This window comes from Xiphophorus maculatus, chromosome 19 (genome assembly GCF_002775205.1).
Source record: "Xiphophorus maculatus strain JP 163 A chromosome 19, X_maculatus-5.0-male, whole genome shotgun sequence".
Taxonomy (NCBI): Eukaryota; Metazoa; Chordata; class Actinopteri; order Cyprinodontiformes; family Poeciliidae; genus Xiphophorus; species Xiphophorus maculatus.
This window is the reverse complement of record NC_036461.1, coordinates 15,609,115-15,625,748: the sequence shown is the minus strand read 5'-3', so window position 1 is coordinate 15,625,748 and position 16,634 is coordinate 15,609,115. Positions and strand designations below refer to the sequence as shown.

The 16,634-nt window shown below is 40.9% G+C and overlaps 1 protein-coding gene across 1 annotated transcript in view; it reads left to right on the top strand.

The window, feature by feature from the left end:
• The window catches only part of spred1 (sprouty related EVH1 domain containing 1), a 39,212-nt gene extending 24,448 nt beyond the window's left edge, over window positions 1-14,764 (top strand). The window contains exons 4-6 of the mRNA XM_023353365.1: window positions 3,627-3,673; window positions 9,481-9,624; window positions 10,412-14,764. Coding sequence (XP_023209133.1) covers window positions 3,627-3,673; window positions 9,481-9,624; window positions 10,412-11,092 — 872 coding nt within the window. The 3' untranslated portion in view covers window positions 11,093-14,764. The remainder of the gene's footprint in view (window positions 1-3,626; window positions 3,674-9,480; window positions 9,625-10,411) is intronic.
• Window positions 14,765-16,634: the final 1,870 nt, after the last annotated feature.

The following is a 16,634-nucleotide window of genomic DNA, read 5'->3' as shown; positions in this document are numbered from 1 at the left end:
TCAAATTTTTTTCCTTCACCTCTGACCAGCTGCCCTGAACCTGCTAAGGAAAAGCCTCCCCACAGCATGATGCTGCCAACACCATGTTTCACTTAGGCACTGGTGTGTACAGGATTTTGTCCTGTGTTAGTTTTCCATATCACAGCTTTTTGCATGCAGGCCAGAAAGTTCAGTTTTAATTTCATCTGACCAGAACCCCTTCTTCCTCATGTTTGCTGTTACATCTAAATGGCTTGGAGCAAACAGAACAGGGACTTCTTAAAGTTTCCTTTCAAAAAGCTAAAACTATGCCTCTTAAGAAGTTTTGGCTAAAACATGTCTTTTATTTTACTTTTATCTTAAATTAAAAAAATTATTTTCCGTACAGTTTTGACTTAATTGCTACTCTGAATATGTATATTTCAGTAAATTACCTTTTTTGTGTCTGAGTCCTCCAGTTAACAATTAATTGATTTTTAAAGTAGTTGACGACTTTTTCAGTAATTAATTATTCACAATTAATCAGATTAATCATTTCAGAGTCCAGAGCTAAAATATGTAGCTCTGGCTGCTTCTCCAGTTAATTCTGTTCTTATCAAATTAAGGTAGAAAGCCATGTTTTACTAGGTTTTCTGCAGAGCTATACTCTTTCCAATATTATCCCTGACCTGCCTGGCGTCTTGCTTGGTCCTTAGTAAAAACTTCTCTGGTTGGAACAACCGGATTTAGACTGAGACTAAATTGCTCGCAGGTAGACTCTGATGACTCATAAGGGAATTTAGTGCACTAGATTTTATTTAGGGGTATTGGGAGGAGAAAGGCTTAATACAAATGCACACCACTGAATAATCTTCTCAGATTCCTACTTGTAAAAGCTTCACAGTCAGGTTCCGATTTGTCTTGTTGCATTACATAACAGCCTCCACCCAACATACGTTGAAGTTTGTTGTTCAACATGCGCACAACGTGGGAGAAAAAAAAGAATGAAGGGGTCAGCTCATAGCTGCTCCAAATGTGAAGAGTTTCATGTGAACATCAGAAAGAGAGATTCTGCCTTAGCGCCCGCACTTGTCTCTCCCTCTCTTTACCCTGCCACCCCTTTGCCTTTTGTCTGTTTCCGTCTCTCGCTTGGCATTCTCTGTATTCTGGCGATGTTGTGTAATGCCTCGGCTCTGCGCAGGCAGACGAGTTTGTCTGTATTCCTGTTGCATTGCTGTACTGCTGGACTGCCGCGTGTGTGTGTGTGTGTGTGTGTGTGTGTGTGTGTGTGTGTGTGTGTGTGTGTGTGTGTGTGTGTGTGTGTGTGTGTGTGTGTGTGTGTGTGTGTGTGCGCAGCAGGAGCGAATATGTTTTTGCCTGCGCGTGTGTGCGCACGTGTGCATATCAGTCTTGCAGTCTGCTGTTGCCAAGGCAACGGCGGGCACATGGCTCAGGCAGCTTCGCGGCCCAGCACTGCCAGAGTCGTGCTGCAAGAGGCCTCTTTCTCTTGGAAGCAGAGCAATGCACGCAGACACTCACACACACACAAAGCCTTCCTCCATGTGACTCAGAGATGGACGGACAGAGCGACTGACAGACAGACGGCGTCTCACACAGGCTCAGTAAAATGTTTTCTCCTGACAGAGACGATATTATCATGTTTCCCTGTTCTCATCCCAAGCACAGCCAAATGACTGACGCTGCTTTAAATTAGGCATGTAATTAATTGATTTTAATTAAATGAGACAATGTTTTATAAGATTCACTTGGTGCCAGTGGTACAGTAAAACTACTTTCTCTGGAATAATGTTCCAGTGGGAACGGTCCAAGTTTTTCCTGATTTTCCAATCATGTTTTCTTGTTTATTTTTTTTTTTTTTTTAAGATGTAATAAACAAAGATTTATTGTGTGATGGGAAATGTCACTGATTTTCCTTAAGACGTTGCTGACATTGTGCTGCCTTCACTGCCAGTTGGGAGAGCTTAGTGACAAAATAACCACACCACAGGAAGTTTGATTTCCTGATCAGTAACTCAGATGATTTTTTTTTCTTTTCAAAGAGCAATTTACAGAGCAAACAGAAGCATGTTTGTTTATCTTGTGGTCAAAACTGGCTTGATTTGGAGTTACAACTTCCCACTTCCAAGGTACAGTTGAATGCAACGTTTACTGGACAGTACAGAGGGGAAAGGCCCAGTTTAAACAAATGTAATTACATTGAAATAGTCTACTCTGTTTAACTGTGAAATGTTTCCGTCTTGTACTGCTGAAGCTTATGAACATATTACTTTAAACTTTGTTGTATTAGATCTTCTAGGAAGTTTATGTAAATTGAAGCAGAGGCAAATTAAACTTCATGTTTAAATCAGATATTTACACACACCATAATAGCTTTTTTTCTATCTTTTCTAACGTTCAATATGACTGAACTTTTCCTGTTTTAGGTCAGCAGGGATTACCAAAATTATTTAGATTTGCTAAATGTCAGAATAATGAGAGAGAACCTTATGTCTGTGTTAAGACATCAGGAAAAGGACTATTGACTGCCACAAATCTTGCTGGGTACAATTTCCAAATGCCTGAACGATCTGTTCAAACATGCATGTACTACTAACTTCATGCTGTTTGAGAAGGTCAGGGGTTCTGTGTTTTCCATCATTGCATTTATAGGAAAAAGAGCAATTTTACTAAATAAAGAGGAATTGTTTTTTTTTTTTAAAGTTAAGACAGTAAGAAAAATTATTTAAATATTGGGTTTCAGGTGCATGTATTGCTACATTAAAATAAGTCATTGTTTGTTTATAAAAGGGCCGCTAGTTTTTAGACTTTATGAATAAAATCTGTCCACAAATCAATATTTCCTTCTTTAAATTTATTTTTTTATCTTTTGTGTTGTAAAAAAAAAAGCTTATTTTTTATCATTATTTGTAATTTCACTCTATTATGCTTTTCAGTTTCACTCAGGAAAACAATTGTCATTTGAAAGTATTACATATTATGTAACATAGAGATATGTTAAAGCAACTCCTTTCTTTGCGAAGTACTAGCCATTAAACATACATTTACCTTCTTAAAGTTATTTACTACACAAAACACAGATCACATTGTTTTCCTAACTTCTCAAAGTTCATCTAAAAGTTTGGTTTTCTGACTCCTATTATCAACTAAGAAGGTGTTTTGGATATAAAAATGGTTCACGGCATTTTGGGGTCACATTATTCCGGCTCTTGCATATTTCATTAACTTCTGCGTCCGTCCGTCCCCCCTCCTACACAAAGCAGCTTTCATTTCCCCATTAGGCGACAGGCAAAGGAAACCAGAAGCCTTGACCTTTTCTGGCCTGACAAGGATCCGTTGTGATAAAACTTCTGCCGTGCTTAGCAGAGTAGACTTTAAACATTAATGGTGAAACAGAAAAACAAAAGATCAGTTTGCTGAGAACTCAGTCGAATGTTTAAAAATGTTTGCTTGAAATGTTGTGTTTTGGTTGTCGGGTTCAGCACTCTTGATTATTTTAAGTTTTTGCCCTCTAGTGGTGAAGTTTTAAACTATGAGTTTGCCTTTGCCTACACTAGTACCCAGATATATTTTTTTTACACAAATACTTTTTTCGGATTAAGTGAAATGCTCAGGTCAAACGTTTCTCATGGGCCCTTCTTCTTTTCCAGTGTCTAGTCCTTTTGGTGAAGGGGACATTCCTGAGGATGGACTACCGGTGAGTTACAGACCCTTCAATATAATTAAGATTCCCACATTGTTTTTTACTTTATAAATAGGAGACTGATCATGGCTAGAAACTGAGAAGCAGTGCAAAGCAAACCCAAAGCTTTAAGATTCAGATCTTTAAACCACAAACAGACATCATGAGTGGTGCCTTGTGACCAACCTTCTAATGTAAAGAACAACGACTCCTTGATACAAGTCAAAAACCAGGTCAGCCTCTGCAATGTGGCGATTGACTGTCAATGAGTAGTTCTAGCATAAAGAAGCAGCAAGCATACTGTTCAAGCAAACGCACACATATTTTTGAATATCAGTGACTTGTTCGTATGAAGTGGAACACAGATATGTCAGTCAAAAGATGGACAGATATTTTTTTCATTTCACCAGTTAATAATTGGGTAGCAAAAGGTGTTTAATAATGTGTTTTTTTAGCATAGATTTTGAACCAGTTGAAGCTAAAACTATGCCAATTGAGGCGTTCCAGAAGCCTGTGTACTCAAGTTAGCGATTAATCAATTACTAAATTGCAATTAATCTGATTGTTTCATCGCTATACTTTATGGAATCAGATATTTCGGATTATGCTTTTGAAACAAGCGTTCGTTATGGTCATGTTCTGTTATCCTCTAATGCAAATTCTGGTGCCAGTCCACCCCACAATTGGCATTTTGTTTATTCCCAAGAAGGTTGTCATTTCCTCTGAATCTGCCAGATGCATCAACGTTTTCATAAAATGGAGCAGGAGAGTATAGAGAAGAGGTGACGCTCTATTTCTGCTCTCGCGGTAAAGTTCCTCTTTAAGGAATCAGCCCAAACATACAGGAAATCCAATGGCACCACTGTTGCCAGGCAGCAGGGGGGTGCACTTAGAAACTGGTAGAATTGGAGGGTGGTGGTGGTGGTGGGGCGAGTTGTGTTCATGGGGTTCATGAGCCACCGAGGGTATCACCATGGTGATTTGGCATCTGAATGTTGCGGTCGGAGGCCCGGGCTACAGAGAAAGAGAAGTGAACCCGAGGCGAGCACTGCAGTCAGAGAACCAGCGAATGCCACCGTCCAATAAGGTGTGTAGCAGTTTCAAGTGATGCCGCTACTGCGATCACTTCCTTGCCGTCATTTCACGTTTATCAGAACACTTCAAAATCAGCTGCTCTGGAGTCCAGAAGAACTTCAACCTTGCTGTTATTAAGCAGGCAGCAGTGGCTAATTAGATGATGTAACCATCAATCTTATTTATTGACTGATTAGCTTCACGTATCTCTGATGATGTGAATAGGTTTTCCTCGTAGCCTTGCATTGTTCCACATGTGTGCTTGGAAATGTATTGAAGATGGTCCCTTCCACCCACATCCTGCCCACTGAGGCCAAGCTCCCACATGCATGCCCTTCACAAGCTTACCACATTCTTCCTCTCTCAAAACACACACACACTCACACACAGACAGACAGTATGCACATGTTACATATTTTACCCATAAAGTAGTTGCACAATAAGCCTGCTCAGCTGTGACAGCCCACTGCCAGGAATCATGCAGTACCACAACAGTCCTTCCGTCAGCTCGGAGTGAAGTGTCTCTATTTTCCCTCCGTCTAACAGCACAGGAAAACTCCCATCTAATTTGGCTCTGGCAGGAAGTTTTCTCTTATCACTTTGGTACGCAGACAGTTTGTTGGTCACTTGTCGTTTACAGCCTCCGTAAAATCTATGAGCTTAAAATTTATCAGCCAATCAGGATCTCCCTGGTACAGAAACGTCTTTTTTTTTCTTTTTTTTTACAACGGAGAATCGCTGTAGAAAACCTGAATGGATAAAAGACGAAGCGATATTTTCAATAATTATTTATTAATTTACTGAATTTCATTGTTTGTTTGTTTTCCTGTTTTCTGGGAGCTGTGACGGGACATCAAAGTAAACTTTTCTAATAGCCTAAAAAAAACGTTTTTTTGGAATAGATATATCTGACTACAATTCTCAAATTCTAATCTTTTCATGGATGGAGTTTATCTGCTGTAGAGGTGCTTTAAAAATATAAAACTTTGTTTATCTTCTGGTTTCATATTTAAAGATATTTCATGTCTTTTACAAAATCTGTTGTCCAAAATTGTCCATAAAACACGACATGCAGTGATAAAAATCAACTTCAGATCATCTCCTGGACATGAAGTGGGCAAAACTCAGAGATTGGTAGGAATTTTGATTGAGAATAATTTCCTCATCATGATGTTGAAGCATCATAGTGATGGTGAACCCAGGTGATAAACTCTCCACATAAAGTCGTATAATGAGCAATCTTGTGTTTGTTCATATCTCCGGCTTCTGACTGCCTGTGCCTTCGGTTAATGTTGGTATCTTAGCCTCGGTACGCATTGAGCTAAAGCTCTGCTATAGTGCTACACAGTAGTTGCTTAGTTGTAAACGTGGCGTTGACCTATGGTGAACACTATTCACGAGCGCTACGTTTAACCCTGTAAATATCCAAGAGCAGCTGCACCAAAAGACAGTCAGAAATATATGATGGCAACACTTTTGAAGTTACAGGTGTTTTTGTTTTGTTTTTTGACATTTTCTGTTAGAATAGTTTGCTTAGCCAACTGTGAAAGCATTCACTAGGTATTTAGATTGTAACCATTCCTACCTTGTTTCAAAGTATTTCACATGTTCCACATGTTTCATGTCATATAGAGTTTAAAACGAGTTTGATGTGTGAAAGTAGATAAAGAAGAAACTTCGCCCAGTGTTTGCCGAAGCTCCTCGTCGCTCCTTCGTTATTATTACTGACACATGAGTAACAAATGCTTTCCCTCTCCTTTATGTTAGTTTATGTAAATTTTAAGAGATTTTAATTTTTAGATTTTGTTTTTTAAGTGTGCAGTTGGTATTGTCGCTTAAACTTCCTGTGCTGCAAAAACACAGTACCGTAATTTCTGGATCTGTTGCCCTGATTGAAGAGTGTCAGTTTGATACCAACATTGGATCAAATCAGGCCCATTTCTACACCGAAGTCAGCTGAACTCAGGTTCAGCTGACTGACAACACGATTTTAATGACAGAAACAACAAAAGAGAAAAGGCATATTTTAGGTATGGACTTCACAAACAACATAGCCTCAGGTAAAGACTTGAGACGTAATGTCCTCGCTAATTTATACTGCTGCTTTAATTTCACCTGAATATTGAAGAGTCCTTTAAGGCAGAGCAGATGATTCTTAATTCTCACCAACAACAAAAAAAACCTTCCTTTCTACTATATTTGAGATTAGTAACTGGTCCCCTAACTCCCCAGGAAGAAGCACAGACTCAACCCACCTCTGTTGTTTCTTAAATTGTAAAGTGAAGGCTGCGCTGCAGAGAGCTAGTAAGCGTTTCAGTATGTTGACGGGCCTCCCAGTCCTCTCAGGGGCGGAAGTGTCCCTGATGTTGGTGCGCAGCCCTGTTGCCCCTGACTCCCCTCCCTCCCCCCAGCAGCCCGCCACATCTCCAGGGTCAGATCAGCCTCAGGTTGGCCCCCACGCATGCCTTTGAATGGCGGGGCTTAGGCAAGCGCTTTAAAAGGAAGCCCAAGTCTGTTTCCCATTTCACCCCCCTCAACTCCCTCCACCTCCACCACTCCACTCGATCCTTTCCCCCTTTCTCTCTCTCTCTCTTTTTCTCTCTCTCTCTATCACACACACAGCTGTCACTTGGCTTTTCAGGCTCCATGCTGCATTTCCCCAGCTGGAGCTAGTTTATGACATTCCCTCTGCAGACTCTTGGCCTCTGGTGCTCTCTCTGTTTCTCCGGCTCTGACATACACACCCCAACACACACACGGCGCAATCTCATTTTTTCCTGCTCTGTTCTTTCTCCTCTACATCTTCTTCTGTCTCCTGTTCCTCGCATTCCCATGCAGACACGGTGGATGCTATCACATTCTTCTGTGTTTGGCAAAAAAAAAAAAAAAAAAAGGAGTGCATACACTCCACCATGTGCTTGCAGCCTGAAAAGGTGGGAGTAGAAGTGAGGCAGAGGGGGAAAGGAGTTAAAGGAAGCATCTCTTAGCAACCACAGGACAGTAATTACTGTAGCAGCAGCTAGGAGCAAACCAGATTTCCGCTGCACGTTAAAGCACTGGCGTGGGCTACTTTACACACAGCTCTGACTAACCGGAGCCAGCCGCCTCCTCCATATGCAGAGGGAGGGAGGAGGGAGGCAGGAGAGAGGAGGACTAACCTTGCCTTGTGAGGTCGGGATGTGTGTGGGAAAACAGGGACTTCAAGCTGGTGTGTGTAATGCTTGGATAAGGTTGGATCAAAGTTGTCAGGATGTGTGTTTTACCTGAGCTAGAACAAGCTGGAAAATCTCTGCCCCGGTGATGCACAGAATATCAGAGCTAATAATGGAGTTACTGATCACTTTCTCTCGTTTGCCCTCAAAACGGCCTGCTTTATTCAAACTACTCCCTTTATTACGGCTCGAGAATATTTAGCTTCTGCATCCACCCCAGAATGCTATTTATAGATCCTCTAATCCTGCCTGATTTTGACAGTGAATTTTCCTCATGAGATCAGTCAGCACAAGGTAAAAGGAAGATTTACTTTCATTGCTGGCTTCACTTCTTTCAAGAGCCATTTTTGTGTGTGTGTGTGTGTGTGTGTGTGTGTGTGTGTGTGTGTGTGTGTGTGTGTGTGTGTGTGTGTGTGTGTGTGTGCGTGCGTGCGTGTGTGTGTGATTGTTTGTGGGAACACATGCAAGCCTAATGGGAACTTTGAGTTCTTGTAACAGAAGGGCCTTGAGTCATCACCACACAGCACAGTCATTTGGTAAAGCGTGGGTGCAGGATGCCCCCTGGTGGTTAAAGTGGAACACTTTTATACGCACACACATGAACAGCCTACGCATCTTGAGTCAAAAGTTGTTTTGGTCATGAAAAGTGACCATTAGTGCCTCTGACTGTGAAATGATAAAGTAGGAATTAGAGGATGTCAAATGTTTGGGAAGCAGCAATTTGTTTCATTCTTTTTTATTTTAAATTAGCAGAGTCCAGATTGACATCTTTAAATATATCTCAGGTGACTGTAAATTTTAGCAATTACTGGCATCCTTCCGATGTTGATATGTTTAAAGCAAAGCCTAACCTCACACTCAATCTTACAGAAATTCAGCCTTTTAATTTTAGAGTGGTTTTTGAGACGGTCATGAAAGGAGGTTAATTTTATGTCTGAGCAGTTTGTTTTGGTGGAAGATGTCACCAGTTTTTAATTAATATATCCCAGTACTGCATCTCAAAGAGTGAGAAGTTTTTCAGCTTTTGAATGACAACAGGCCCAAAGCCTCACAGATCCTCCACCGTACTTAACACGGCAGTTGTGGAAAAAGTCTTTGTGCCTCCCAGCGACCAGGAAACACTGTTATAACCCATGAAAACAGAGTTATGGATTACTGATTAAAGCTTCCAGTCAACATAAAAAAAGTGAAGCATAAATGTTTAAAAATACATGCGTCCCACTCATATTGTGGAAACTTAAAGGGTGCCACCTATAGTGGTACTACTGATTTTTATCATGTAATATAAATAAAAGGTTGGATTAATTGAGTCTTTTCACACCCGTGTGCCCTGGCTGAATAACAACAGGGGGCGCTGTAGCAAAGCTATCAATTATTCTTGTCCTGCAGCCTTTTTCTGGCATACCAGGTTTTCAAATGCATCATTGTACTGCTGACATCCTGTGGTACCATAACTGGAGGCAACACTACAGCAGTTCATATGTTTAATTTTGTAGTTTTCATGTTGGATTTTTACCTGATTTCTTCCATTTCCAGGTGTGCGATGATCTTCCCTCACTCTGTACGCCAATCAAAGAGCCCTTCTCTCCTCTCAGCAATGTTGTGTCCGCCGAGCCATTCAGGGGCTGCTACGTGCCTCCACAGCCATTTGATGACAACCGCCGGTACCTGCCTCCCCAGGTGGGTCTCTGGTGGAGCTGCTGAAATCCGCCTGTTGAATTAAATTCACATTTGTAACCATAGTTTCAATATCAGACACATAGAATGTCATTTAGCATTAGCAATAGCTGGTAATTAGTCCGTCACAATGCTACAGAGGAATTATTTACGCCGCGTTGGAGGGGTTTTCAGTTTGTATGGGCTGTTTAAGGTCACATCACGCCATCTCAGTTACATTTAGATAAGACTTTAACTACGCCATTTCAATTTATTTTTACCCACTCAGTTTTGGACTTGCTGGTAAATTTTGGATGTTCCATAAAACAAGTGTGTTTGAGCTTAAAGTCACAAACTCATGGTGGGAGATCCTCTTTCAGGATATTTTGATACAAAGCAGATTTTATGGTTGCATGAGGTGAGATTAAGGCTAACCCAAACAGGCCCAGAGCATCACACTACCACCACCATGTCTGATTGTTGGTATGATGATGTTCTTCCAAAAGGTTTACTGAATATTTCCCCAAGTTGTTGGGATCATGATTATTTTCATATTGTTGAATCATTAACCTGAGGCAGTTTTATAGGTTTTTAAACATCATTAATTGGAGTTTATTGTGACAACAATAAATCACAGTTTTATAATTAGAAATTTGTCTCGATAAATGATAATAAATGATACGATAAATACCCACCCCTAAGCGAGGCGGGGGAAATCCTTTGTAATGTCACTGTATATAACTAAGTTTTATTTTTGATTTTGGTAATCCAACTAACCTAACTTTTCTCTTTTCTGACGGTTTCCTTCAAGTCGACTCGCCGAGTCAGCTTCCGCGTGGACGAAGAGGAGATCGTCCGCATCAACCCGCGGAAGGACGTTCTCATCCGAGGCTACGAGGACTACCGCCACCCGGTCATGAGCAGACACGAGGCCGACCGAGAGGACATGGACTTCCCCGCCTCGTTTCACAAACTGGACAGTAAGAAGTGCGAGTATTTCTTTGACGGCCCCGGCAGCGACTGCCTCTCCGGACCCGGCATGGGCATCGGTTCGGGCCTCGGGTTGGGCCTGGGCAAGGACCCCGCCATCAAGACTCAGCCCTCGCCTCTCGCCAAGCCGAAGGGCCGGCGGCGGCGGGAGGACGGCGAGCGCTCGCGCTGCATTTACTGTCGAGAGATGTTCAACCACGAGGACAACTGGCGGGGGCAGTGCCAGGACGCGCCCGACCCGATCAAGCAGTGCATCTACAAAGTCAGCTGCATGCTGTGCGCCGAGAGCATGCTGTACCACTGCATGTCCGACTCGGAGGGGGACTTCTCGGACCCATGCTCGTGCGACACATCCGACGAGCAGTTCTGCCTGCGCTGGCTGGCGCTGCTGGCGCTGTCCTTCATCGCGCCCTGCATGTGCTGCTACCTGCCTCTGCGCGCCTGCCACCACTGCGGCGAGGCCTGCCACTGCTGCGGGGGCAAGCACAAGGCCGCGGGGTGAGCCGGACCCTCACGCCCCACCTCCACTCACAGCGGACTCTGGGACACCCTCAAAGCTAGCTTAAAAAAGGCAGTGGATACAAGCAGAAATTTACTAGCCGGCATCCTTTTTTCATTCCTCTCTCAGAAGGGGTGATGCGTCGTTGATCCCCAGCTCTGAGGGCTTTCGGAGATTTCAGTTTGCGTTTGTCGCCGACGAGCAGCGGTGGAGGACAAACCACGATGCTTTGTGGGAGCTCTGAGCAACACGTTAGGTACAGGAGCCTAAGGCTGAGACGGAGGAGACGTCACGATCAACAGACTACCAGATCTTAATACACACTCACACAGACACAGACACACACACACACAGGTCTTTGACATTCACCCTCATAAATTGACAGTCGGGCCACAACATGCAACTCCATGAAGGAAAAACGAATTTTGTACAGACGGCAACAACTTCAACCGTTTCACGTCAAGGACAAGAAAACTAACTACTTGCTGTTTGAGTGTTCTAAAAGGGATGTGTTCTTGCTTTTTGTGGATTTGCAGTTTGGGAAACAGTGGCCTTTCCTTCATGGTTCAAGGATTTGCAGTCGATGTAATTACTAGCCAGCAAAAAGGTGCACTAAATGGTATTTATCCCCTCAAAGTAAAGGTAACCTTCAGAAGTTCTTGTGACGTGTCATTCCCCATCTTTTAGCGTAACACTTTAAAGTTTTGCAGCCACAAATCAAACAGTCAAAGCTTCATTCTGTCGGTATGGATTTCCTGACCCGAGGTTTATTTATTGAATTTGATTGCATTCCAGATTTAAGCTATTTTTTGTTTTCCCACAATGAGAAGCGGTAAAATGGTCCCTAAAACATCTTTTCCAGTCTCCACCTCAGACGAGGCACACAGAACCCTCCTGACCCGTCTCATCCCATTAGAATCTACTCCACAGACACGTTGGAGCCCTCGTATGTACAACTGTAGAGAATTTATGATTTGTATTGTTTCACTTCTTTTTCTTCTTGCTCACATTTGTAATTAGTTTTAAATTAAAGGTTGAAATGTTGCTCAACCAGCAAGTTTTTACGTTGGTGAACAAAGGAGCAGGAGCTCCTTGGTTTAAATTACACGGCACTTAAATTTAGGATATTCTCCGATTGAGAAACTATTAGATATTGGATCAAGTTTACAGGCTAATTTAACACTCAGATTGGACTGTGGAGAGAGGGGGGAACCCCTCGTCAAAGCACTGCTCTCCAAGCTTTGGTTGCAGCACCGGCTCCAAATTTCTGTTTGTCCTTTGAATCCGTTTTTGTGTTCTGTCCTTTCCCGTAGCGTGTCAGAAGTTCTCCATTCATGTGTCATCTCTGAACAGGCCCTGAATGAATGCATTACTTTGGGAACGCAGAGGTATTTTTGCAAGTGCACGTGCATATGTCTTCATATGTACAGTTGGGTCTTAATTGCCCCCCTGATGGCTGGATTAGGGTTCGATTCAGAGCTTAAGGCAGGTTTTGTCTGCTGGATTAAAAGGCGGATGAAGGAAGGAAGGGAAGCTGGATAGATGGTGGCTTCCTGGTTCTGTCCAGCACTTAAGAAAATATTTGCAGTGATTGTGTGTTTTCTTTTTATTTACGTTAAATTGCCAGGAAAAGACTCAATGAGGTGTTTCTGCTTTATTTAAACGCTTCCCCATGTCACACCTTGCCAGACTACCTTTTCTGATTTCTACACATAGATGAACACAATAATAATAATATTAAAAACTGCCTCTGAGCACGTTCAGAATGTTGTGTTGGGTGAATTTGGATGTAGCTGGACAGAACCAGAGTCGCTGGTTGCACTACCTTGGATTATTTCATCTACACTTAAGAACTACAGTCAATCCAGGCCCAACGGGGAAGTAAATAAATATTAAAGTACTCATTTTAGGTTCTCTTAGCAAGCTGCGTTTTAGCTTCAATATTTAAAGATCACCTATTTTAACTATTAAAGGAGTACCAGCTCAGTTTCGATGCATATTTCTCCCTGACTGATTTTTTTTTCCATCAACGCCAAGTTTCTTAATCTTCAGTTTTTCAGAATTCAAGTTTAATCCATCCCCACCCAGTGAACGAGGCAGATATCTTTTCACCTCCTGACCCTGACGGCCCCAACGGCTCGCTCCAGTCTGGACTTGAGTTCAGTCCGCTCTCCCCCCCGCTTCCACGCCGACCGATGCTCCCTTTACTTTCTATGCAAACTCTTAAACTCAAAAAACACTGTCGTCTCTGCAGACTTGAGTCAGTAACGGGACGGGGACGCTACCGGTAGGTCAGCCGCCCCGACCCCTGGTACCAAACTAAGCGCCTGTAAATACCTAACACTATATTTAAGTACTGACAATAATCCCAGCTTCTTTTCTTTTGGAGTCTATAAAGATAGAACTGTATTTATCGTCGCTGTCAGCCCATACCGTAGCTTCTAATGACAGCAGTTTGTACATAGATCACCTTTTAGTATTATTTCACATTGAAAAGTAGAGGGTTTTGTGATGGATATGACTATTGAGTTTCTAATAGAGTTTCTCTCTAGTTTTGTACGGTAGAAGGAAGGCTAGTACAGTAGCGGGTGTCCACTTGTTTCTAAAGTTTGCTATATAAATAAATATATATATATATATATACATATATATATATATATATAAATACACATATAAAGCTGCTAGATACAATCACTAATTTTATTGTGTTGACAGAGAAATCAGCTATGAACGACTGTTAAGCCTAAGTCTCCAACAGCATATAACAGCCGTCATTTTTAAACGTTTGATTGCTCTGTGTGCGCGAGTGTTGCCTGTATATGTGCGTTCTTGTGTGTGGGTGTGCGTGGGTGCGCGTGCAGAGGGAGTTGGTGTGTTAACCAAACGTTTGGTTGCTTGTCATTATTCTCCCATCGTAATCGGGTTGACCGAGGTTTGATGCACCTGATTAAAACTTGCTGGCTGAGAAGCAAAAGAAAACGGACGTGCATTTATACAGAAAAAAAAAAAAGTGTAGAGAATGCTGAAATAACCCTTCTCGTTCTGCATTAACCAGCGCAGTGCAACTTCCTGTCTTGTACTGTAATATATATGCAACATGTGTCTGTCCGCTTTAATATATATTTATATATATATATTAATTTTTTTTTTTGACCTGCATTATCTAAGACTTCAGTTTTAACCACTTTGCTGCTAGTCTTTTATCCTCTTTCGATCTTGGAAATTGTGCATATCTTTGGGAATGCATACAGGTGTACATTCTTGACATTGTGTAGATTTAAAAAAAAACAAAACAAAAAAAAACAAAGAAGCTATATAAACCTGTTTTCTCTTCAGTGTATTGTTTAAAGAAAAGATTATTTTACACAGCAGTGGAGTGGTTCTGTTTCAATTCTCCAATGCTTTGGTGCACTGATAATGTGTGAGCTTTTTATCCCTCCCCTTTTCATCTTACAGCGCTTGATGTAACATTTGTGATTAGTTCTAAGTAGTGGAAGACATTTGTGTTTTTTAAGAACTTGCAGTATAAGTGGTACTACTCTTAACTATTCTGTAAACACTGCCTGTTTTTTCTTTGGTTCTTTCTCAGTGCATATTTTCCGAGCATTTGCGTTTCCTTCGAGTTTCCTAGTGCCATTGACTTTCGCATCCTGACAACCTCAAAAAAAAAAAAAAGTGCCTCACGTCCATCCTAGTTTCTGTCTTACAGTTTAACGTCACTCATCCTGGTTTAATTGGTTTCTACATGTCTAGGTATTATCAGGTTTGAGAATACCAAGTATCTGATGTAAAATTTAGAGAACCAATAACTCATGTCATAGTTGTATTTTCTTTATACAGATGTAGCTTGTTACTTTTCATAAATATATAATGTAAATATGCATACATATGTTTGTAACTGTTTTTATGTTACATCATACACTTGTAATTTGACATATCAAATAACATTATCATAATAAAATGGTGAATTTTAACCGTTTTGTGCTTTTTTTGTTGTTGCATATGCTCTTATTCTAATACATCAAAAGAAAATCCAAGAAGTCCGTAAGATCTGAATACACAACTGCTGTGAAGTCCTCAAAGATCCCACCTACTGCAAGAACAGGAGGACATCGTTTTGTTCTTACAGATCTGTGAAACAATTTCTCTGTTTTTGTGGAATATAAACAGGTCTTTAGTCCTACTCTCCATGAAATCTGGTATTTATGGAAAAAAGTCAGAAAGAAAGAAGAAGTTATGTTGGTAAAAGCCATGCGTCAGACAGCAAACATGTGGAGGTAGGTGTTCCTCTAAAATCAAAATATTTTGACCTACAGATAAAATGATGGCGGTAAATACAGAGAAATCCTGTTAGATGTCACCAAAGTCTGTCTCTAGATGAGCAGAAGTGGTAGAGACACATGCAAACGTCACTGACTGGTGAGGCCATGTCAAATGCTGCAATTCCAATGTCCAATTATTTAATAGATCAAAACAAGCAACACATCACTTTGTATTTCTTTACATTTTGCTGTGAAGTGGGCAGACATTCTTGTGATTTAGTAAAGAGGTCGTGAGTTGTAGTTTCCAACTACATTGGACTCCGAAGAAACCAAAATACCAGGAAAACAGGAGTTTTAGTTTAGTTAAGACCATAAATACACTGTAAGTCACAATTTCATATTAAAGCAGACTTCTTCAATACGTGGGATTCATGCACTTTGTTAAAGGTTAAAAATTGTTCATAGTGTGTTAACTCTCTCCCTAAAGAGCCTAAAACGTTGCTTTCTTAGAGTTGAGATTGGAACCTCTTTTGGGAACACCAGGCCTACTTCAATCTGGTGATAAGTCAACTGATATCCTACCAGTGTGTTAAGCCGGTCAAAATGGGCATTTAAAGCACAACAACGTCATGTAACTTCATCCTGCTACTTGATGATTAGGTGATAGATAGGAATGGCATTATTTTACGTTGCAGAAAATTTGAGAATAGGACGAGAAAACTATTTGCTCCTTAAAATCTCATCTGCTCAGTCCAGGAGTAGTAGTCATAGTTAGAGGTGGGTAGAAACTAGTTAAATTTACTAGATGAAGTTTAGGGATATTTTTACTTTTAAGTGTAATTTTACTACACTAAACTCTTTTTTTTCTAACTTCTACTTGAGTGACATTATGCGACACCAAAAAATAGTGTTGGAAGAATGTGATTTTAAAAGATGTTTTTTCTTCTTAAAAGTTTTGCCATTTGCATTTATTTTTCTTAGTTGTTTTCTTCGTCTAATACGGAAGTACTGAAGTTTTGTTCCTTCTACCCGAGTACATTTTTTTGGTTACTCAACCATATAGACATTCATGTCTATGACTCAGTCGACCTTAGCTCATTTTTCACACACGCCTATATCATATCTGGCATTTATATAATATATATAATATCTGACATTTAAATAAAGTATGATTATGGTCCACCTATTATTACTATTATTACTACTACTACTACTACTATTACTTTTATTGTGAATTTATGTTTTTATCGGTGGCGGAACCTTTCATCATCACTGTTTCACTC